Here is a 24,172-nt window from a genome sequence, read left to right as displayed (position 1 = left end):
GCCTGTTTGTGATTAACATATATGATATAACATCTTAAATCTTCTGGTTTGCGAGGGACATCTTTCATTGAGCTCGTAAATGTGTCTCAAGGGCCAACAATTAAGGCTGACTCCACTGATTAGAAGGGGATCAGGTATGTGATAGCAGAGGGCTGATATACTATTTGTATCCACTCAGCTGGTCTAGGAATAAAAAGGCACTATATGAAGAGACAGTTTAGGTGGTGGTACAACTAGGATCTTGGAATCCATACTTAATGAAATTTGATCTTAAATAAGAAAGTTGTGATAGGAGTTACAGGGAAGGCAAATTAAGTTATAATTACTCAGCATGAGTATGGTGAGTTGCTGTGCTATACACTCTTTTCAATGTAGTCCCAGATTGCTAGCTGACAGAAGATTTTGTTGATGTTTTTTTTTTCTTCAAAGGGTAAGTGGCAAATGCGGGATTTGAGTCCAGGATCTTGCGGTATAATGTCAAGGTTTTACTAACTAAGCTAGTTGATACCTTCAAATTTTGTTTCAAGTTGTTAAATGATAGAGATAGGTTTGCATCAAATAAAATAGGCCCTGGGTTATTCTTGATGCTGAATGTTTACCAATCAGAATTTACACATTGCTGATTACATCTTTTTTTCAAGTGCCCAACCAGCTATTTTGCTGCTTAGGTAGTGGTAATCTTGATGACTATTTCCCATATAAGCTAATGTAGCATCATGACTCTTGTCTTTTATGAAACAAAGGTTGCAGACTGTTTGAAGCTTCTTCAAATCAGAAGGATGTATGCTATTGAATCATAGATTTGTCAATCCAAATTCTTCAAAACTTTGGCAATTTGGTTCTGTGGCAGAGGCTTCATTTTTAGTGAAATGAAGGGACAATACTGAAAAAGAATTTCCTCCCCGGACTTTGAATCGGAGGGTTTATGCCATGGTATTTCCTTAATGTTTCCTTCTTTATCCAATTATAATTACCTTTTTTTTGTCATACAGGAGCAAGTGGCTTCCTGAAGCTTTCATATTTGCTGTTTTGAGCACCTTATTCTACTAAGCCTTTAGGATTTCTCGAACAGGTTTCTACCTGGGCTTATAGTTATATGCGAGATTCTGAGGTGAATTAAACTTTATGGTTATGATTTCGTTCTTTGAAACCTGTAAAAAATTCCTTTTCAATTTCAGAAAAACTGCAAGCATGATTTTATGGAAATTGCATTTCTGGTATTGATCTTACCTCGTGTGTTGAAGTATGTTCCTGTGCATTCTTCACTCATCCATTCTCTCTGTTCTTTCTTTAGACGAGTGCAATAGTTGGTGTCAAACTACTGTGCTATCTCATCGAGTTGGTGAGTTTGGCGGTCATAAGTGTGTCATCTTTTATGTTTATGAAAGAGCCTCGTGTGATATATATACTGAAAATTAGGATTTCTTGATCTAAAATTGCTTTTTCCAAATACTTATGTCACTAAAGAAACCTTGTTAGATCCAAGACACACTCTCTAGTGGGAATGTCTGAACGTGCTTTGCACACGGTTGTGATCTTTTAGTCCCGCGGCACGCGGTCTTCATTTGCATCTTGCCTTTATAACGAAAGAGCTGATAAATCTGATGATCCAACGGCCGATCGATCTCTGATCCAATTCAATGGCTCAAACTCAAGATCTCCGCCCAGTGTGCGTCCGTCCGCTCGCGAGACACCGTACCGCAACCCACAGAATGCATGTCTTGGAGGGGACCGACGTAATATAACACGAGCGAATCCTCGCCTTCAAAGAGAGCATAATATTGAGTGGAAATGAGTCGAGGAATCGGATTACATTAAAATAAATCCGCTCTCCGAAGCTCGAAGCCCTTGAAAGGATCCCCAAGGAGAGAGCAGCCGCCAAGCAAGGGCAATTCCTACCCTCCTCTCCAATCGGCTGCATATCATTCTTCAGACGACGGCCTTTTTCGACAGATCGTCTTCGATTCGTTGATCCCGCTGGTCAGCAGACTTGGGATCCAGTTGTAGGGTTTCGCTTGGCCTCCCTTGAGCTAGCCCGCTGCGACAATGGCCGCCCAGCCGTCGAGCGTCGACAGATCTCCGCTTTCGGCTCAAGTGGTTGTGGATTCGCCTCTTTTTCGAGAAGTTGTTACTCTGGTCTTGCCTTGATCTTCTCTCTAACTTGGAGGGTTGGTGGTTCAGGTGGGGAACGCCTTTGTTCAGCAGTACTATCATATCCTCCAGCAGTCACCGGAGCTGGTTTACCGGTTCTACCAGGAAGGCAGCAAGCTCGGCCGGCCGGATGCCCATGGCGCCATGAGCTCGGTGACCACCACCGACGTTAGTACACAAAACCCTAATTGTTTTTTGCATATCTTTAAGAAAGTTGGAATATTTCCGCCAATAGATTTCATGTTGGATGAGAAACTTCTTGCGTTAAATTGAATAATACATGGGATGTAGGCGATCAATGCAAAGATATTGTCCATGGGCTTTGTCAGAGCGGAGACAAAGACGGTGGATGCCCAGGAATCTCTTGGCGGTGGGGTGACAGTGCTTGTGACGGGGCACCTTACGGGGGAGGACAATGTTAAGAGGGACTTCACGCAGTCCTTCTTTCTTGCACTGCAGGACAAGGGTTACTATGTATTGAATGACATATTTAGATTTGTTGAAGAGGTCAATCACCAGCAGGCACAGCAGGGCTTGGCAAATGGTACTGTTGCACCTCATGCTCCAAAGCAAGGTTCTTCTTTTAAATACCTTAAAACTTACAACAATAACAAAACAGTAATTCATAACTATTTGGTGTTGGTTTCATGAAGTTTTTGTCGTCATTGAAATATGTAAGAAGTCATATGTTTAGTTAAATTCAGAGTACTTAAATCTTTATTTATAGTTTCTATTAAGATCTTTTTACATCTTCTTTTATTCTTTTCTCGTATCACAAACATTAATTATTTTACCTCTTTTGACTACTGTATTCGGAGGTTTCATAAACATATGTCCATACAATCTTAAATGATTTTCTCTCATCTTATCCCCCATTCAAGTGATACCTAGTTGCTTATGATAAAAATATTTCTTTTCTCATCTTTCCTAAATACCTTAAAGTTTGATTGTCAAAATTTTCATTTGTTTTATATGGAAATTCTCAAAGTTTATTTCTTTTTACTCACAGATTTACCTTCAGAACAAGGCCAGCATGATCTGGACCAAACAACTTCATCTCAAGTTGAAGATGAGGAGGTAAATGAGGAGGAAATCTATAATCCTTCAGACAATGGGGAGGTTGTGGAAGAGGAAGAATCGACAGGTGTGGTGATTGATGAAGTTCCAAACAATTCTGAATCAAATGTCGCCACTGCCCAAGAAGAGATGCCAAAGAAGTCATATGCTTCAATAGTAAGTGTCAAACATATGACAATAATAGTCATTTATCTAATATTCGGCTGATCACCAACTAAACGTTAAGTGTCTAATTTTAAGGAATAAAACGGTAAAAGTTCTTTCTTTACCATTTTTTCTTCTACAAGACTACTTAGAGTTCTACCTGTCATCATTCTAGTGTATTCCCACTAGTTAGTAAAGTTTATTAAATGGACTTAATATATACATATTTCTATGAAACATTGCAATTTTTTTTAGCAAGCAATCTGTTGGTCAGTTTATCTAAAAGCTAATTGGCAATGTACTTTTTTTAAGTACTGTTTTAGCACCACATATTGATGACAGTAACACAAACTTGATGCCTTTTTGGTTAAATGACCACTCTTTATGATATGAAACTTGATATCACCTGCATGCTTATAACATATAGGTGACTGTGCACCTCGCACCCAAGTCAGTGGTGCAACATTCATTTTTTCCTTCTTCCTTTCTCCATGAGCATATGATTTAACACCAAGTATCATCAGCATTATGAGTTGAAATTTGATCATTTGGACCTTTTGTAGTTCTCTATTTTGGGACTTACATATTTACATTTGGAGCAATGAATCTAGTTTTCATCTGAAAATGAGACATCGTGACTGAGAAGTCCTCAAATATATGATTTTAGTCCAGTGTTTTGGCCACAGTTTATTGTAGATATATGTAATGTTATTTTCTACCAGTTCAACTGACCTTCAAAACGACAATAATTCCTGTGCAATTAACAGGACTCTATTAGAAGGATTTAGTTGTAAGAACATCTTGTTGGATCATGGATGCAGGTGAAAGACATGAATAATGCTTCTGTATCACCTCCAACACGTGCTCCTCCTAAGCCATCATCAATTAAGGCAGAACCTCAGGTACTCCCTGCACCTCCAGCAGGACCAGCATCTGATATGCCTACGTCCTGTTCTACCACTGTCGACAGCAATTATACTCAAGATGCAGAAGGTAATAATGGTCTTGTATCAAGCTAGATTTTTATCTATCAACTTCATTGTAACTTTGGATCCTGAATGTCATCCTTTATATGCTTTGTTTCAGCTGATGGCTATTCCATATATGTTAAAAATTTGCCTTTGGATGCAACACCTGCTCAACTTGAAGAGGAGTTCAGGAAATTTGGTGCTATCAAGCCTGATGGCATACAAGTTAGAAGCCACAAGGTTCTTTTCTGTTTCCTGTCCTTTGAAACCTAATTTTAATATCCCTACCATTTTTTTTCTAATTTTCAGTACATTAAGAAGAATGTTTTTGAATTATCTGCAGTTGCAAGGTTTCTGTTTTGGATTTGTGGAGTTTGAGGTGGCTAACGCTGCTCAAAGCGCAATAGAGGTGAATCTGTCATCAATTTCTATTTTATTTATTTGCTGCATGTTGCTTGAACTACTTTAGGGTGTCATTGGGTTGGATTCATGCGAGATCCAAATCTCAATCCAGTAATGGCTGAATTAGTCCATATCGAATATGTTAGATATTGAGTTGGATGTAGACTCTAAAATTGACCTTGGATTACACTCCACATTCACATAGTCTATATACATCACAACAATCAAACATCAAACACCATTTTAGCTATGGATGAGCTCATCTGTATCTTGTATCACATGCCAATCAAACGTTTTAAACAAGAATCATGTCAGTTAAATTTTTTAACTAGATTAGTATATATCAATGTTAACTTATTGTGTTTTTTGGTTTCTGTATATGGATTTACAGCCATACCTAATATGACAAAATATTACTTACGTTATGGATCTATGCTGAACCCAACAACTTAATGGTTCGTATTATCATCCAAAGAATTGGATTGTATTCAGGTTGATAATTATGTTATTGAGGTACATTGACCACCCTAGCTACGAGTGCTTGACTTAGTGGAATAAGATACTTGGCATCATTATTACTTGACAACCTCATTTGGTTATGTCTCATTAATGAGGTTGAAAGGTTCTATTTGTATTTGCTGAATGCAGTCAACTCATGTGATACAATTTTCCTTGTTTTTTTTAATCTTCTTGCGAACATTTGTTGTCCTTATGATCTGCACGGTGCATTTTATTAGAGGTTTAGAGCTCTCATTTGGTTTCTTTGTGTTCATTAATACTTTTGAATTGGTTTCTTCTTGACTCTTCTGTCTTTCTTTCTCTTGTGCTCATTCACTATGGTCTATGGCATTGTTATGTTTTTAGAATATATATGTACAACTTTTCACAGTGGCCTTTTAGTTTCTTGCAACCAAATGTTTTGCTTTAGCTCCCTAATGACTCCATTTTTTGGGATCTGTGGATTGTGGTGCTTATTGGTGCTTTTATCCAGCATACATCACCTGGTTGTTCAGCCTTTTGATGCTCAATGTAACGCCCCTGATTAGTTCCACATCGGAAGTGGGCAGATCCAAGATTGGCTTATATAGGTCTAATGAGTGTACTACTATCAACTTCAGTTTAAGCATTTTGATTAGTGGTTTAGACCAAACGAAGTTGATAGACTAGTTAGCTCATCAGGCCCGGGTCGTGACATTTGGTATCAGAGTCAATCTAGTATTTGGGCATGGTGAGGTGGCTTGAGTAAGAAAGGGTTACCCATGGATGGAGCCAGATGACTCGTCACGACGTGGAGCCACCACTAGGCTACCTCTCACATGCACCATACTAGAGTTTGATCTGGGCTATGCTGGGCCTTGACGAGGATGTCAAGCTTTGAGTGGGGGATATTGTAACACTCATGATTAGTCCCACATCGAAAGTGGGCAGGACTAAGATTGACATATATAGGTATGATAAGTGTACTACTGTCAACTTCAGCTTAAGCATTTTGGTTAGTGATTTAGACCAAATAAAGTTGATAGGCTGGGCCTTAACGAGGACGTCAAGCTCAAACAAAGTTGATAGGCTAGTTAGCCCATCGGGCCCGGGTCGTGACACTCAAGGTGTGTAACATGGTTTTCTGATCCTAAAGGTAGTGGTAGTTTGCTAGCAGCTTTGAGAAAGATGGTTGCCTAGATTGTTACACCACCTCTATTCGAAAGAACTAAATTGATCATTCACAGCTCAAACTGCATTGACCTTAGAATAACTTAGGTAGAGCTGAGATAACTGAGAAGGAAGGTTTGAGTAATTTTGTCGTAACATCTGACAGATAATATCTTTGGGAACAAAGAAGGTAGGAGCATAATTTTGAATAGACGGCTGGATCTTTTGTTTGTGCTGGGTGATCACCTGGAATCCTATGGGTGCTTAAGATTCTTATGTGTTGCCTGTTTAAAGAGTGCCTTTAAAGCTTTTTTTTGTTGCTTAACAATTCTTATGTTTCATATGATGAACTTCATAGATTGGAGGACTATGAAATAATGAGCCAAGTGTTACTGGTTGACGTAATATTGCATGCACTGTAATCTATGTTGCAGCAATACTGAATACTTTTGGTGTCGCATGAGCTGTCAGTTTAGACTTGGAAGTGCCAAATGTTTTTTTAATCTTATGTCATCATTAATAGGAAAAACGACTTTTTATCAGCTTGATTATCTTTAGTTTTTTCGGTAGTTAGTATGTGTCATGAAAAGATTGGGAACTAGGTTTCTGTTATCGTAGATGATTATGTTGTAGTCAATATGACAACCAAAACTGATACAAAATACTGAGTTGCTGGGTTTATCTAGTTTTAATAGTCAATTATTCCTATAAGTAAATTAAATTGATTTTCAACAAATTGCATATAGCTGCAATATATGTTTATTTTATCTAGGTTTGAAACCATGACAATGACTTAATCATAGTAAGGGTATTCCATATGGTGGGAAACCTCAAGTCATTAGCATCCTGTTTTGTAGTTGTAGAATTAAATTTATATTTAGGCTAGCTCGCTAGTACTTGAATATTAATACTACGGAAGTATTTAATTGAGATATGAATGAAGATTGTGTTACTAAGCAAGGAAGACTGATATCACTTTCTTGGACTTTGCTGGGCTATTGGAAGTGCTTACATTTTCAAAGATTGATTTCTTCTTCTGCACATCAAATACAAGTCAAGCAGGCTAAAATTGTAGAAATAAACCTTCTTGTTAAGTGTTCTTGCTAACTGACTTTGCTAATTTACATGGCAGATTTAGTTGATTTCACAACTTTTGTGTATATTTCACTTGAATTATGAGCTTCTTCACCAATTTAGCAGTCACTTCTTGAGGAAGCTAGGAATTATTTGGTCTTTTATATGGTTTTCTTTCTGCATATGCATAGATAGAGTTTATTTAGAATTGTTTTTACGTTTCTCCTTTGCTCTTACTGAATTATGGTGTTCCTAACCATCTCACATATAATGCTTCTTGGTTCTTTGTTAAGTTTTTGTCTTCGCCTGCCAGCTAATTGTTGTGTGCATGACCACATTACTTCCCTTCTGATTGTTAATCAGTATGGTTTTCTTTTCATCTTTCATATGGTATATTCTGAATAAATGGCAATATAGAAATTAAGTTGGGTCATTATTTTTTGCAAAATAGCATCTTCTCTTTGTACCCCTTGCTAGGTTATTTGGTATGTGAATTTTACATGTATAGTGATTCATCATGTATTATGAGTGTCATGTATAAGTCCACAAGTTCTATCCGTACATCACCCACCTATGGCCTATATGTCATTCATTATAGATGTAGATTGAACTTCACAAACAAAGTGGTGAGAAAAATCTCTAACCTTCATAGGATGTTAAAAATTCATAATTGTTTAATAAGGATAGGTAGTGGACATTGGTCTCTGTCGGTTTATAGAAATTGAACAACATAGTTAACGTTTCTTTCTGGATCATTGTGGATCTTATTTATACTTCATATTGGAAAATTGGACATTCAAAGCTTCAGCTTAAACTGTTATATTTTTTTGGCGACATACTAAAGAATTTGAAATTTAGATGATAGACCATGGTATATCATTTGGTTTTCTTTCTTTTTGTTTCCTAAAAAGAGATGCACCTATGTAGCAACATTTGCTACCACTTTGGTAACACTGAAGAGTATGACAGTAAATTCTATGGATTCTACAATATAATATACTGCAGCGACATACCATATTGTTCCAAGAGGGGACTGGTATGAGTTGACACACGATATTTAATTGCTAGAGTAAGCGATTGAAAAAAAAAGTTTTGTGGGAATATCCCACAATGAGATTCTCTTACAGAACTTAAAAAATAGAATAGGAATTTGAAGAGTACAGGTTTTTAAAAGAAAAAAGACATGAATCTTCGGTGGTAAAAGACTATGAGTAAGGTTTGCTGAGGTAAAATTCATGAGCCATTTTTGGTGTGAGCAAAATTACCTTGTATTTGTCGTATCTTTGTAAGAAGTTCAGATTAGAAAGCCGATGGACCTGCTGTATTCTGAAGACAAGGTTAAAGTTTGATTAATCTTTTAGTTTGTGCTTTCTTGAGAGACCATCTGCTGCTTTTCTTATCAATTTCTTTTGACTTTGGGGCACCTTTATAACATTACATGATGAAATAACAACTAAGATCAGGAGATGACCACAAATTGGCCAGAATATAAAAACGTAATTTCAAGGGTCTTCCAGAGAAAGAGTATAGACCTATTTTCTGGAACTTATGGAAGTGTATATTAGGCTAATCATAGGGTTAGCTGCCATTAGTTTCTGGTCTTATCCTTCCATACAGGCATCCTCAGTATATACAATCTACTTGCTACATAATCCTCAACATCAAATTTACCAAGACATGCCAGCTGTAATGCCCTAACTATTCGAGGTTGGCTACATCGAACTTTTTTTGCTATTGAGCAAAACAAACATTAATGGCAGCTGTGGAGCTTTTTTTTTTTCCTTTTCCTTTCCGGACCCAGCTAGGTAGAGGCAAAAATCTTTTTTCTGTTTTTCTTAATGAATCTGGTCTTATGGTATGAAAAACCATATGCTGATGTATGATGAAAGAACAGAATTTTAGGTTCATCGGATTATTCAGTAGGTGATTTGGTGCATGGTTGGTTGCACCATGTTTTTTGGATCCATTTTGGTTTACACTAGTTAGAGAATTGGGTTAGAAGCGGATGTAATATAATTGTGAATACTGTTGTATCTGTTGCTAATTCTGCAATATCCTTTGATTTGCACCGTTATCTGTATCTTGTGGTGAAATGGGCCAGCTATTGGAATAGTTATTTTTCATATCAAACTGATATTAGATGGATTCTAAATGGAGTAATCATATATGTTTGTATTAACATAGATACATATCAGATCTATGATTGATATAGAATCAATTTGGATTCAAGATGGATACCAATGTGAGCTCCACGTTTATCTGATAGGTTGCCAACAAGTAACTGAGGAAAGGATGCAGATACACTCTTGTATAACTTTACCTGGCTTCAATTATGTATGAAAACAGATCTCAGAGATTATATTAAATTATTTTCCAAGTTCTATCCACACACACACACACACACACACACATATAGGTATATATACGTACGTGTGTGTGTGTGCACATGTGCGTGTGCGTCCGTGCATATAATGATACAACTTCTATGCATTGTATTTTTGTTTGTTCAACCCATATACATGTTGGGACTATGAAATGGTACTGTCAGATCCATATTTATTTGTTGTATATCTTCAATTCCAAGTACAAAATGAATACTTGAAATTGATGGAAGCTGGTTAGTTAGAATAAGAATTTACTTTCCTGCTTCTTCAAGTTTGGAAAAGCAATTTTTATGATGAGTTTCTTTCAAACTGCAGGCCTCACCTATAATGATAGGAGGTCGCCCAGCTTATGTTGAGGAAAAGCGAGCTACTGGTTCACGAGGCAAGTGCTAGCTAGATAAACTCTCTATTCTAGACCTTTGCATGGATATTTACTTTTACATTATTCCACATTTTAAATTGTTTTCTTTCCTTCACTTGTAAGGTTACACAAATGGATTTATTTCTTTAAATTTTGTTTGTCTCCATAAGCACATTAAGCAATTCATCTACTCAAATGAACTGTACCACCTTATTGTAGGATATCATTATGGCATCGTAAGCTGAACATGAGAATTATCTGGACCAGATTATGTTGCTTCATGTCACCTGTTAAATTTTATGAGGAGTCACTGATAGACGTGGCCACACGTTTTGATTTTTCAGCTAAATAGATGTCTCTGCCTGGATTATCTAATTATAAATTTGATTTCTGCAGTTGGTAACAGAGGAAGATTTGCACCCGGTAGAGGGGCTGGATTCCGCAATGATGGGAGAGGACGTGGTAACTATGGTGGTGGAAGGGGCTTTGGTAGAGGGGATTTCAACACCAGACCTGATTTCGGAGGCAGAGGTGGTGGTAGGGGAGGATATTCAAATCGTGGAACCGAAGTCGGATACCAGAGGGTTGATCATATGGGACCAAGCGGCGGTCGTGGAAGCCATACTGGCTCGTCAGGCATTAGTGCACCTGCCAAAAACTGAACGGAAGGGGGTGCATTGAGATTTTAGTTTCAAGCTTATCGGTTGTTGGTCTTGACGCTGGTTAGAATATATACCTAAATCAGTAATTTTCTTTCCTGTTGTTTTAGCAATGATTCAAGAGCTTTGAATGAGAGGTTTTGTTTTGGTTTTTTGCATACTATGATTGCTAGCGGCAATGCATGGTACAAATTTTCATTAGTAACTGTGTAGAATATGAATGCCGTGAAAATGTTGTTTAGATTGCACTTGATATAGTTTTTTTTTTTTAATTATCCTCGGTCTTGATGATGTAATATTTTTTGTTCTCTTTAATTTTTCTTTTGGCACATCCGAACAGGTGATTGAAATCAATTGGAAAATGCTTGAAATTGTTGCAGCTGGATGTAATATTGCAGTGTTTTCTACTTGCTCGGGATGGTGTGACGATTTTACTGCAGAAGACTTCAGATTTCTCACACAAATGAGGTAAGCTGGTTCCGTTTGGTGGTTGGGGTCTATGTTTCTTGCGTTGAGGATTCAATCTCATGTGTTCCGTATCCTTTAGTCTCTACGAAGATGCATGCACTCAGTCTCATGCGGATCAGATGTGCCCAAGTGATATATGAAAAGAAAGAAAATCTTTACATTATTTGCATTGATTCCATAATATAAGAAGAAAAGTAGAACTCGCTGCAATCCGATTAATAGTTGTGCTAGACGTTGAACAGATCTATGTGTTGTTGTATGGTGTGAGGTTCTTGCCTAAGCAGCTAAATGAGTTGCTGTTCTTAAAGCCAAGATAACTAAATCAACAATTATGTGGGAGGAATCTTTGTCTTCTTGTTTGCACATTGATTTGCATAGTTCCTTATGTAGATTTTCCAAATCGTAATAACCCTTTTTGGAAAGAAAAAAAAAATTGTGCTAGTTGGGGAAGCATGCATGATGTATCCATGTTTGTTTTCGTGGAAGTGTCGAAAGTCTCTTGTAACCTCGTCGAAATAGTGACGGACATCACATTGATGATGCCTCTACATTGTCAAAGTCTGGATTGACATCCTAAAGAACACGGCAGACTTTAGAGGCGTGTCAGCCTCTTTTTTGTCCATCAAAAGTTTCACAACATTTTACATGTTGAAATCGAATTATTTTACTTGGATCTTAATCAATAGAAAAACCCTAGCTAAAAATTGATCAACATCTCCATGATAAGATCTATTTATGTATTAGATATCGAAAGAGAAATAAGATCTATTTATTAAATCCTGAAGGTGTGTGTGAAAGGACAAACAGTAACTTTGTCGTACAAGCTGATTCGGACGCATGTATGTTTTTTTTTTCTCTAATTAAAATATTTTTTATTATATTAAATAATATACATATATTAATACCTTTCACCTTATTTTTCATCTGAGACGATTATGTTGAAGAACAAAAACTAAAGCACCTTATGTTGTTGCCGAGCTTTCTTTCCCGGTGAGAACACCATCATCATCTTGTTCTTTTAATGGGGCAAGGGAACATCAAATTAGATAGAACATTATAGAGACATGGGGCTAAATTAGATGGGGAGATATGAGCAATTGTAGTGCCAATCATTTTAATTGGTACATCATTAATTGATTTATTAACTAATGAAAATAGATTATGTTTTTTTCAAAATAATCGGCTTTCATTAACACGAATTCCCAGCGTTAGAAATTAATCATATCATTTTAATGTTTTCCTCGTAATAATTCTACACCGATAAAGAAACTGTATTAATGACATTGTTGTAATAGTTTATTTGATTTAAGTATATATATATATATATATATATATATATATATTATATTCTTAGTTATAAACAGTTGACATATTGCAATGAAATCTCATTTGGAGACGTTCAATTATTCTATTATTTTGATTTTTTTTAATATTTTATCAATAAAATATAATATAGCTATAGAAATGTTTTCATGTGCATTGCCAACAAATATTTTAGGGGTATAAGATTTTTAAAAATAATATATTTTTTCTTAAATACATACTAAAAAAATAAAAACAAAAGGAAAACAAAAGGTTAGTTGTGAAAGAAAGGAAGGAGTACCAACTTCTACAATGCCATAAAGCGCTCGACTCCGCTTTAAAGTGTGCGCCAATGTTGGTAGCTCACGCGAGAGAGAGAGAGAGAGAGATGACCGCTGGGCTAGTAGTCTACCGAAACCGGACCTACCTATCTCCCACCACCACGAGAGTAGGTGGCGGTGGCGGTCGTGTTCGATTTGGCCGCGTTCAACTTCAGTGGAGTGGTGGTGGTTGGCCTTCTCTCCGCTTGTCCACTTTCCGGGCCCGTGCGGCCGTCGAGGAGGGCTTCGTCCGGGAGAACGCTGGGAGCTTCTACGATCTGCTGGGGGTTCCGGCGAGCGGGAGCACCAGCGCGATCAAGAAGGCGTACAAGCAGCTGGCGAGGAAGTACCACCCGGACGTCTCCCCGCCGGAACGGGCGGCGGAGTACACTCGGCGCTTCATCGAGGTCCATGAGGCCTACGAGACGTTGTCCGACCCGGGCCGCCGCGCGATCTACGACCGCGACCTGACCAGGAGTCTGCCTCTGGCCTTCTCAGCCAGTCGCTGCCGGTTCGACGAGGTCCGCTTGTGTTCTCCTTGCTTCTAGGCTCTGCAATTCTTCACAAAGCTGATACTTTGGGTACCCTTTCAATGTCAATCGAATGCGTTGCGAGAATGATTTGCTAAAGTTGCAATCTTTTGGTCCGGTTTCTCTTCTTAGCTTGCGTATTTTGGTGAATTCGACATTGTTTCTTTTAAGCAGCTAATCTCATGCCATTCGATCGTGAGAGATTTGTTAAAGCTGTGACCTTTCTAGTTGCCAAAACATTGAGTAAATTGTCCTTCTTTTTCGGTCGTTTTCTTTTAGCATTTAGGTTTTAGTAATTTTGGATGGTTTTATGCCGCCGGAATTGGAAATTTCTTCTTTTAATCGTGGAATTGCTGATCTCGATTCAGTTGGACTTTGGCTATTTGTCAAAAGGTTTTAGTAAGATCTAATAGGCTGATGAAATGGTTGAACTGTGTGTCTAATCTTGATCGTAATGTCAAACCTTATGAGGATGGTTTTGTTCCCAAATTTATGTTCGTCCCGTCTGATCTGTTTCCTGTCACTTTCTAGAAGGTCACTGAATGATAACAAGTTACTGAAGATTCTTAGTACGTTATAGCTCAGATAACGTGCTCTTTGCTGCTGTGAGGAGAAGGATACTTCTACAAGTCATGCTAGCCTGTTGGCATTCCTTAAGTACATCCCAGTTGTCTATAATTTGTGTCTTTTTGTCATTCCTGCCCATTAGGTATAACACCATCGATATACAGATTGTGATGCTTGTGATGGGTCTGCACAAACTAACAAATACTAATCCAGTCGTTTGGGATTCAACCTCATGAAGATCATTCTTCTATTGAGGTTTTATGTTTCTTAAATATCTCAGCTTGAATTTTCAGCTGATTCTTGTCCTGTGGTTGCTTTTGTTTGGCTTTTTAGTGAGGGAAGCTGTTGGGACAGGAAGATGGTTGGCTTGCCTTTCGATGTGTACAGTTCGTCAGTGAGTTTTATCTTTATGTTACAAGGAAATGTGAGGAGTCTAGGGTCCATGGAATTTCTAATTCTGAACTATTTTATTGCTGTGAATCCATACAAAAGTGTGATCTTGATAAATGGGTTATCTTCCACTACATCAAAAAAACTTTTGCCAGGTTTAGCTAAACGAGAGAATCACGGTACTATTTGATATTCTTTGTGATGTAGTTCTAACTTTCTGTTATTTATTTTCCCAAAGAAAAAGGAAAAAGTATTTTTTTTGCCTTTTCGACCACAGACTTGAAACAGGGAGTGACTCCCTGTAGCAAAGTGGTGGATTAGGCTGTAAGGAAAAGTGTTAATTGTTTATCTGCCATCCGATCAGCAAACTGTTCTCGCATAGTCTTAGGATCTGTAGATATTATTCTTCAGATGAGGCTGATTTCCCACTCTGTAAGACCTTGGTCATATCCAGGAGTATATTTAGAATGATTTTTATAGTTAGGTACCTTCTGAATCTTATTGAACCTGTTTCACAAATTTAAGTTCTTAAAGTTATTGGCATCCATAGAGCTGATCTTGTTTTTGGCTGAACAATGTTACTGTCTTTATCATTCTTCATTTACCTTTATGATTCAAGCTTTCTGACTTTAGTCTTGATGCTGTATCACTATTGTTCTTCTTTACAGGAACCGGAAGAGAGATCAGGTTGGAGAAACCATTGGCAGGATCAGCTTACAGAGTTGAAAAGGCGAAGCATGAATGGCAGTTCCAAAGACAACTTATCTTGGGGAGCTCAAATGCGCAGACGAAGGGCTGAGTCATCTAGAGAAGAGGTTGCATAAGTTGATACGGATATCTGCCATCGTCTACCTACCTTCTGGAGTTCAAGAATTGCTGAGAGGCAATTTGCATCTATACCAAGTCATTTTATCTGATATCAGCCTGGTAATTCTAAACCACACACCTCATGCTCTCATTTGTTTGGGATCATTTGCTGCAGTTACTGTTATTAAGATTATAAGTTTAACCTTTCCCAATGGGATGGGATGAGTCATTGCTGCTTTACTCTCAAAGATAGCATGTCGCAAAATGATAATGCAGCTAATAGACATTGTACTCTCATCTTCCAAAGCACTATCTTGTCTATTAAAAATGACCTGTTGAGCTCTATATTCTCTTGCAATAAGACTTTTTTCTGGAAACCGCTGTAATAAATGTGATGTCTCGAGAGTCATCGCTTGTATACTAACATCACTGCAAAAAAAAAAAACAGTGACACCCGCCCCCCACCCCCCCCACAACTTGCCCACCGAAACAAAGATACTTAGTGATATATACCATGATAAGTTAGTACATAAGAAATTGGGGAAGACATGTGAAGAAGGGGATGAATGGTCTGATTGAGGAGAAAAGGAGAAAAGAGAAGATGAGCTACTCTCTAGGATTGCTAAGGGATTTGTAGTCAGCAGAATTAACCAAATTGCTTTCCATATCAATGTTGAATCCTTTGCAAACAAACTGCGAAGCAGCATGCAGGGATTCACCTCCTTTTCATGTGTATCATTTCTTGTTCTTATCAGAGCCTCATTCTTTATGACTTTGTTGTTGTATGGCAACCTCATTCTTTCGGTCCTAGAAAAATATGAATATTTTCTTGTAGAAAGTGCTAGAAAAAAGTTCAATGTTTGTGCTGCTTTCAGATATGTCTCGTGTCAGTCACACATTGAATGCTATTAGGAGAGATATATGAAGCTTGATCAGACAAACCATGCAATGGATCACAGGATTAAATACCATGTTCTTGTTGGATCCAAGCTTTTGTGTCCTGCAGAAGAGGATCTATGCGTTTCTTATTCCGTATCAGTGTATGCTCAATATGACATATTGAGCGGTACGCCTACATGGCTTAATCCAAAATTAATTCAAGATTGTAGCTCGGTCACACAGTGATTTGGTCCACCTACAATTTGGCCTAATCCAAATGCGATGTGAACCAAGATTTCCCTAATTTGATCCCCAACTTGGATTAAGCCAATTTGGTCCACCTAAAATTTGGCATCCCTGAGCGGCTGGCATTGCGCTTCGCTCATAGGCTTCTTCTTCTCCGATGCTTATTGACATTGAGAAGAGCTCGGTCAACCTCATCGATTCTGATAGCCTCCGAAGCTCCTGTTGACATCGACGGTGGCGATCTCTTCTCTCCACCTAGGCCATGATCAGCTCTCGATCCCTGATGCATATTCATAGTTTTTTTCGCCGCCCAACCATCGACTCTTGACGAAAGGCAAAACCCAACCGTCATAGACTATCGGTGCATGTTTCTCCTAGACAATCCCTTCCTTTTTTTTTTTTTGGAGCGAGGGTTTATTTGTGACAGATGCTTCAATTAGGATCTAATGATATAATGAGATAGAGATTTACTCTCGAAATTGATCAGTATTAGTCGGTACAGGTCGATAAAGATCGAAATTTCGATCGTTACCACTCGATACAGGGTCAAAAGCTTAATACTGTCCTGATAGCGGATGGTCCACGTGCCAATCTACTAGTAGACCGATACATATCGAGCAGTATGGTACGATTTTGCAAACCCTAATTGTACTCGATGAATCCTATTTCTATTTGTCGATCGACTCTATTATTAATCACCAAAAGAAGAAAGGGAATTGTATACAAACCGCTGATAAATCTCAGATATGGAAGGCAAATCTGTATCAAAAGAATCCTAAGTAGTAACACTGTAGATGTCTCCTTGAAGACTCGCATGAGAACTATACTGTCCCATTCTTGATCAATGCCATGACTTCCTTCGAGAAAACAATCAATTGGAAAGCAAATGTGTAGCTTCCAAAGAGAGCCAAAACACAAGTTCCAGCAGTGTATATATATACATATACATATATATACATACATACATACATACATACAATTATATATAGAGAGAGGAATAACCCCCTACCCCCCACACCAAGAGAACCACTTCTTCACACAATCAATCTATGAGTGTCCCAAACATCAAGAGAGTGGCAAGTGTCCGCTCTCTTGTCCATCTTTGTAGCTCTTTGGGCACATCAATGCCAAAGAACACATGGGTTTATATATTACAATGATTCATTTCCAACCCAGTGGTGGAAGCATTCATATGGATTTATTTGAGACATACATGCACCTAAAAAGCAGCATCATTGAAGCTGAATTAAATAAGTTGTTTCAGACAATAGCTTCAGTATAGCTGAAGAAGTGCAAATAGGAAAATTGAAGGTGTGTTGGGGGAATGGGAGAGCAGTTCTCCCTCTGTTTAAGGTGTTAGATCTGGACCAGAGTTGATCACCATTTGTCTATTAGGACTGCCTGTCATTGCCTGCATGGGAATGCTCATTACACCAGACAAGAAGTATAAATGAGCTATAACTAATGCTTCTTCTTGGTCAAGTTATTGGCCTATTTGTGTCCTAAAAATATGAACTTTGTATATGTTAATGTATACTGACTGATGGATGCTCATTTTTTAATGTGTGAGATTGCAAATCAACTAGCTGATGTATGTAACTTATGGTTTGTCTTTCCTCCTAATAGTCTAAACAATTTTGGCTCTGATCTTGGTACACAAGCTAAGTTGACAAATAATCCAATTGAATCCAACTCAAATCAAGATTTGAGTCAAGGTTGACTAAATTCTAGCTAACCCTATGCCTACCTATTAAGATAAGTAAAACCCTAAAAGAGAGCAAACCTTTTTTTTTTATAAAATCACAAAAATAATTATAATTAATTATAATATTTTATCATAAAAAAACTAGTATTTGTTGGTATATCATTCGATGATTGATATGATCCTACTTATAAAATTAAATATGTATAATTATACACATCGATATTATCGCATAACGTAGTTCATACGACATGAGATAATCTCCCTCCGAAACTATAAGGAAAAGATATTGTATATCAAAAATCATGTATTATGTATTGGTCGAATGAACTTTTTTTTTCAAAAAAAAATTTGGTATATTTTTTAATATATATATATATATATATATATATATATATATCTTGATATATCAATTTTTTTATTTTATTTTATGATCAGGTGGCCAGAGTAGTACGAATCACGATGCTCCATTTTAAAGAGGCGGTGGAGGTGGCCCGGGAGAGTGATGGGAAGGGATGGCAAGAGGGCGGGAGAGGAGAAGGACGAGACATGGTGGATTAGCATCTTGTGTCACTCTCAGAGGTAGGCCAAAGCAATGGCTTAGCCCTGCACATGCGACCACGTAAAAGTGTTCTTTTGCCATTCTCCTTTCTCTGCCCTTCTTTTTTCCCCCATTCCTCCCTTTACAGGATGGTGAACTTTGTCTGCGCTCGTACTGCACGCAAACGCTTAAGCGATAGACGAATGATTCCGGACCTGATGCAGCAAATAAATCCTTCCTCGATCCCAGCAAGCAGTCAATGATTACGATGCTGAAGAGAAGAGAGATCCGACTCTGATCTGTGATGCTTCTAATTCACTCTTGACTTGTGTAACTCCAATGATTGCATCAGGGATGAAATCTCAGCAAGTCACCGGAACTTTAACCTTTCAGTTTTCTCCATGAGCAGTGGTTCGAGCAGCAAGTCGTTGGTAGACTTGATTAAGAGGTGGAGAAGAAGGGGGATGGATGTACAAAAAGCTCGCTTCCAATCATGTCAAATGCGTATATTATTTTGCTTCCACTGGTGGCATGTGGTTCTGTCAACAAAAACCCAACAAGTGTGTTCATAGAAGCCATGTTACTGAGCTTGAAGCATCAAAGGAAAGGAAAAGAAGAGAGAGAAGTACAAGAAGATTACCAACCCTCACGCTGTTCAAATAATATGTGAGAGATATAATTAAGAATCAAAAATATTCTTTTTTTATCTAAAAATATATTATTTTTAATTACTTGTCAAAAGGAAATACAAATTCAAATGGTTTTGATGTTTTCTGAAGGAAACCTCTGAAGAGGTACAGTAAGGAACAATCCTTTCTTCTCCGTTTATCTTGGAATCTTTCTTCTCTCCGTGCTTTTAATCTTCTGATCTGAAACCAGAAGATGTGAGCTGAAGCCTGAGATCTTGTCACCGCCACTAACCGATCCAGATCTCTTCTTTACCTTTGGTTTTGCGCCTCTCTCTCTCTTCTCTCTCTCTCTCTCTCTCTCTCTCTCTCTCTGCACATTTTCGACTACCACCACCACAACCTCATTCTCTTCAAGAACTTTTTGACCTGCCTAATTCTATCGTCAAAATCCTTCCTTTGCCGTTTGACGAAATTTTCGGCTCAATTGTACGTGTTAGGAATGGAAAAGGAGGGATTTTGGGGCCTACAATGGCAATCCACCGGTGCCAAACTACCGCCGGAGTTGAATTCTGGGCCCGCCGCCAGCGACCAGTTGCCGCAGTGCTTCCTCCACCTCAATTGGAAGCAGCCGATGGCCCACGACGCCGACTTCGAGTCGGCGCTCAGCTCGCTCGTCTCCTCGCCGTGCTCCAACCCGCCGGCCTCCGCCGACGGCAGCGGTATCGGAGAGCTCATAGGTCGGTTGGGAGGCATCTGCAACTCCAACGACATCTCGCCGAGTTATCGATACCGTAGTGCTGACGCTTCTTGTTACGGCACTCCGCTGAATTCCCCACCAAAACTCAATCTTTCCGTGATGGATCACCGGCAGCAGGGAAGAGGAGGGCCACCGATGCCGGTGAATCGAGTGCCCGGACCCCATCTCGGTCCACTTTCGGCCGAACCGGGGTTCGAGAACGGCGCCGCAAGGCTTTCTTGCTTTGCAGGAAGGAGCTCCGGGAGTTTCGCAGGCCAATTCGGGTTCCTGGAGCCCGGAAATCTTTCGGAGGCCTCGCGCAGCGAATCTCCCAAGGCAGGTTTTGGGTCTTGCGTGGGAGTTGGACAGAGCAGGAGCGAACGCCCTGCCCATCTGGAGACGGAGATGAGGTCGACAATTGGTGGATCTTCGACAGCGGCGGAGTCCGAGCTCGGAAATGGCCCGGAGGAGTCGTCGTTGTCCCATCGGATGACGGCGGAGGCATCATCCCTGAGAGGTATCGCTGACAACAATTCAGGGAAATGGAAGACAGCGGCAAAGCGGAAAGGAAGGGAGGCACATTTATCTTCTTTTGCCACTAATCCCCCTGCTAATGTATGGTTGAATTGACTCACAATTCTGCTTCTTTTGCCAATCTTTATGCTAATTCCATGTTCCTCTCAAATGCAGATGACAGAGGAGGAGAACTCCGATGCAAAGAGATGCAAATCGGCTGACAGAAATGGAGGTGCAAAGAATGCGGCGGTGAAGCCGAAGACGGAGCAGAATGGAGATCCTGGCCACCGCGAGGGCAAGGATAATGATCACAAGCCCCCTGAGCCACCGAAGGATTACATCCATGTGAGGGCGAGAAGAGGACAAGCCACTGATGCTCACAGCCTCGCCGAGAGGGTAAGGAAAACGTGGCTCAGTGTTCATCTCCGTGTCTTGCACTTCACAATTTACTGGTCCCGAGTTCATAAAATGCCTTCTTCCACCAGGTTAGAAGAGAGAAGATCAGTAAGAGGATGAAGTTTCTGCAAGATCTTGTGCCAGGTTGCAACAAGGTAAAATGGTTTCTTCTGTAGATCTCAGATCATCACTCCCTAGCTTCATGTAATTAGTTAGTCATGATAATTTCGGAATTGCAGGTGACCGGCAAGGCTGTGATGCTTGATGAGATCATAAACTATGTGCAGTCACTGCAGCGGCAAGTCGAGGTATCAACATTGTGCTCGGATTGAACTTTGCATTACTTGTAATCTAGGTTTTCACCTGAACCCAATTTCTTGGTTTCAGTTCCTATCCATGAAGTTAACCACCCTGAATCCCCAGATGGATGTTAGCATGGAAAATTTCCTGCCAAAAGATGTAAGCTTGTGCAATCTCCTTAGTTCTAGTTCCATCCACACTCATCAAGTAATGTATGCCTTAACCATCTGCAAATTCAGATGTATCAATCTCGTGGACTGATGCCACAGCCAGTTTATCCGGCAGAGATAGGCACAGTGTTGTCGTATGCTCACCAGCCTCAGACTATCGCTCTCCAGAGCGTCATGACATCCGGTCTCGAAGCGCAATTCTCCTTGAATTCATTACAATCCTCCTTACGACAGTCTCAGAGTATGCAACATGCCACCACGGACGCATACACAGATGCTCCCTCTCAGGTAAACGACGTAGCCCATTCAATACAGAACTGATTTATCATCAAAAAATCTTTAAACAATACGTTGTGTCATGTGAAAAATGTTAATCAACTTTCAGCTTGGGGGTCTTTGGGAGGATGACCTGCAGAGTGTTGCTCAGACTGGCTTTGGGCAGAACCATGGTAAGCAAATTGGCACGGTAATGGATTTGTTTGGCTAGTTCATGGATTGAAGATTTTAGGGTAAGTCTGATATTTCATCATCTGATGCAGGCCAAACGCACACTAGTCACATGAAAATTGAACTCTGATCATGTGATTTCAGAGTAAAGCCTTCGTATATAAATGAGACGTGCTTTGAAATAGCATTGTGAAGTTTTTGCTAATGACCATTAGGTCTGCGCACGTAATTGACGTGGAGATTTCTTTTCAAAAGCACAGGTAAGATTGTAACAAATGAAAACAAGACGGTGCAGGATTTCAGTATGAAGATGTGGTTCTGTACTCCCATAAGTGCCATGTTCATATGTTCATGAAGGTGTTTTCATGGTTGTGTGCTGCAACTCTCCTGCTGCTTCCAGCGATTCGACGCTATCGCATATTTGGACTTTGGACTGCAGTGAGAATCCATAAGCCCTTTACATCTTAGTACTTCCTGCTTGAATAGGAGATATTCCCACAGAATCTGTAAAGTATTTCCTTCCTTGTATGGACCACCTAACAGTAGAAGTACTACACTCACATACTGATCGAGTTGTATGCTCTCAAGATAGACTGACCTATCATGAGAAGAATAGCATCAAAATGACCAGGTTGGCAAAAGCTTTTGAATTTGACAAGTATCTCTCAAGTTGAAAAATTCCTTGTTCAGAATTCTTTTTCCATATAGCTTTACAGTTCATCGAAGGAAGAAAAAGGTGGAATTAGATTCCTTTCAGCAAGTTAAATCATTGTCTCTCATCCTCACAGGACTGTCATGTTAGATCGGTTACCTTCATACATTATCTTGCCAGTGATTTCCCTGTGAACTAAAGCCATAACTGATGCTTTGTTTCTTCTTATCAGAACCAACCTAGACAAGGATGAGGGCCATGATTGTTAGTGGATTACTGCATCTTGCTGCAATTTTTTCGGACAAGCATCATGGAGTGTTTTCCCTGTTGATGTGATGCCAATCGAACTAAAAATCATCAGATGTGATGTTCTGTTTTCGATCAGGTCCGGAACGGAACACCTTGAGAACAGTTTTGTGTTGGTAATTATTTCCTTCATTAAACATGATTGCAGTACTCAGCCATGAACTCCATCAGTCATGTACTATTGACTGTATCCTCTCTTCCCTTTCAACTCCACAAGCTGTGGGGTATTATCAAATACTCCAATCATCCTAAGCCATGAAAGACTCATGAAGCTCAGAATTCCCAGCAAATGTCTCTTTCCCTTCGTGATGCATCTTTTCTCTTCTTACTTAAGATCTTGGCTCTTTTATCTAGTTGTATAGATGTATAGAAGAATCATAATGGTTTCATGTAGCTGCTGCATGTTGATTGGTTTCCCTTATGCTGGAGATCATTTTGATCTTATTCTGTGGAGATTAAACTCTCCCTATCTGAAACATAAAGCAGTAACATCTTTTTTTCCTTCAACTTTTTGACATGATAGACTCTCCTTCTTCCTGTCCTTCACTGGGAAGAGGCCAAACGAAAGTGTACTGTCTGCAATGGAGTGGACACTGCTTCAGCTGATCCACTTGAGACACTTGCTCCCCCCCAAACTACATCTTATAAATTTCCAAAACAACATGTAGATGCAGACCACAGGAAAAAGCCAAGTGAACATCTGCTACAGGCATTTCTCTCTGGCCATTTCTCTCTTTCATAGATCAGGTTGGATCTCTAAGGAATGTTAGTCTCTGTGTAGACCATGTTTTGCCAATAAGATTAAGGTAATGGACATATGCTTGGATTCCATGATGCTGGAGATGCTTCATCTTTTGCCTCACTGTCCAACATCAGGTCCCTGGTCATGGATGAGCAAGCTAAATTCCCATATCTTGAGTGTTCAGTGAGACATCACTGTCAACCAACTGGCAGTGGTGCTGTCACTTCTGGCCAATCCACTAGTGCCATTCACATTGTTACTGTCTGTTTATGCAACATGATTTGGGAGACATTTCTGAGGTGCTTTAAGTGTCAAGAGGTGTGGAAGATGATTAAATGTACTGGATGTTGATAAAGCAGCTTTTGCAACACTCAAAGTTACTCCTTCATTTGAAATGGAATTGGATGGACTTATAAAGTATCAATTAAGTATTTTAATCTAATCATTCATGCTCAACAAGTTAATATGTTAATTAGTTCACGGGTTAGGTCATGATATATAGCATCAAAACTAGTATGATATTGCATCATATCTTAAATCCTGATTTATTAGGAGACGAATTAAAGTATTTTCAGTTTTACATGACATGGGTATTATTATTATATCGAATTTAAGTATTTTGAGATGAAGATAAATTTTGAATAAATAAGTGAGTTAAT

General features: G+C 39.0%; 3 protein-coding genes across 5 annotated transcripts; all 3 read left to right on the top strand.

Moving 5' to 3' along the window:
• The first annotated feature begins 1,773 nt into the window (after positions 1 to 1,773).
• Positions 1,774 to 11,120, top strand: LOC103968481 (nuclear transport factor 2). 2 transcript variants are annotated; one of them, XM_009381718.3, is made up of 9 exons: positions 1,774 to 2,097; positions 2,182 to 2,319; positions 2,443 to 2,725; positions 3,161 to 3,384; positions 4,194 to 4,365; positions 4,459 to 4,580; positions 4,684 to 4,749; positions 10,163 to 10,229; positions 10,605 to 11,120. In XM_009381718.3, the coding sequence occupies exons 1-9, from the start codon at positions 2,047 to 2,049 to the stop codon at positions 10,868 to 10,870; spliced, it is 1,389 nt and encodes a 462-aa protein (XP_009379993.2). In that variant the 5' UTR covers positions 1,774 to 2,046; the 3' UTR covers positions 10,871 to 11,120. The 2 variants fall into 2 exon arrangements, with proteins under 2 accessions (XP_009379993.2, XP_009379994.2); XM_009381719.3 differs by having other exon boundaries at positions 1,775 to 2,097; positions 2,443 to 2,695.
• Positions 11,121 to 12,978: 1,858 nt separating this feature from the next.
• Positions 12,979 to 15,596, top strand: LOC135625927 (chaperone protein dnaJ 20, chloroplastic-like). Its single transcript, XM_065131077.1, has 2 exons — positions 12,979 to 13,478; positions 15,113 to 15,596. The coding sequence occupies exons 1-2, from the start codon at positions 12,990 to 12,992 to the stop codon at positions 15,266 to 15,268; spliced, it is 645 nt and encodes a 214-aa protein (XP_064987149.1). The 5' UTR covers positions 12,979 to 12,989; the 3' UTR covers positions 15,269 to 15,596.
• Positions 15,597 to 19,375: 3,779 nt separating this feature from the next.
• On the top strand, positions 19,376 to 22,463 carry LOC135583927 (transcription factor bHLH78-like). 2 transcript variants are annotated; one of them, XM_065129143.1, is made up of 9 exons: positions 19,376 to 19,566; positions 19,746 to 20,599; positions 20,675 to 20,896; positions 20,986 to 21,051; positions 21,136 to 21,204; positions 21,284 to 21,355; positions 21,436 to 21,654; positions 21,752 to 21,815; positions 21,906 to 22,463. In XM_065129143.1, the coding sequence occupies exons 2-9, from the start codon at positions 19,748 to 19,750 to the stop codon at positions 21,941 to 21,943; spliced, it is 1,602 nt and encodes a 533-aa protein (XP_064985215.1). In that variant the 5' UTR covers positions 19,376 to 19,566; positions 19,746 to 19,747; the 3' UTR covers positions 21,944 to 22,463. The 2 variants fall into 2 exon arrangements, with proteins under 2 accessions (XP_064985215.1, XP_064985214.1); XM_065129142.1 differs by having other exon boundaries at positions 19,377 to 20,599.
• The last annotated feature ends 1,709 nt before the right edge of the window (positions 22,464 to 24,172 follow it).

This window comes from Musa acuminata, chromosome BXJ2-10, assembly GCF_036884655.1.
Source record: "Musa acuminata AAA Group cultivar baxijiao chromosome BXJ2-10, Cavendish_Baxijiao_AAA, whole genome shotgun sequence".
In the NCBI taxonomy this organism is placed as follows: Eukaryota; Viridiplantae; Streptophyta; class Magnoliopsida; order Zingiberales; family Musaceae; genus Musa; species Musa acuminata.
Note: the sequence above shows the minus strand (reverse complement) of the source record. Positions and strands in the feature narration are given on the sequence as shown.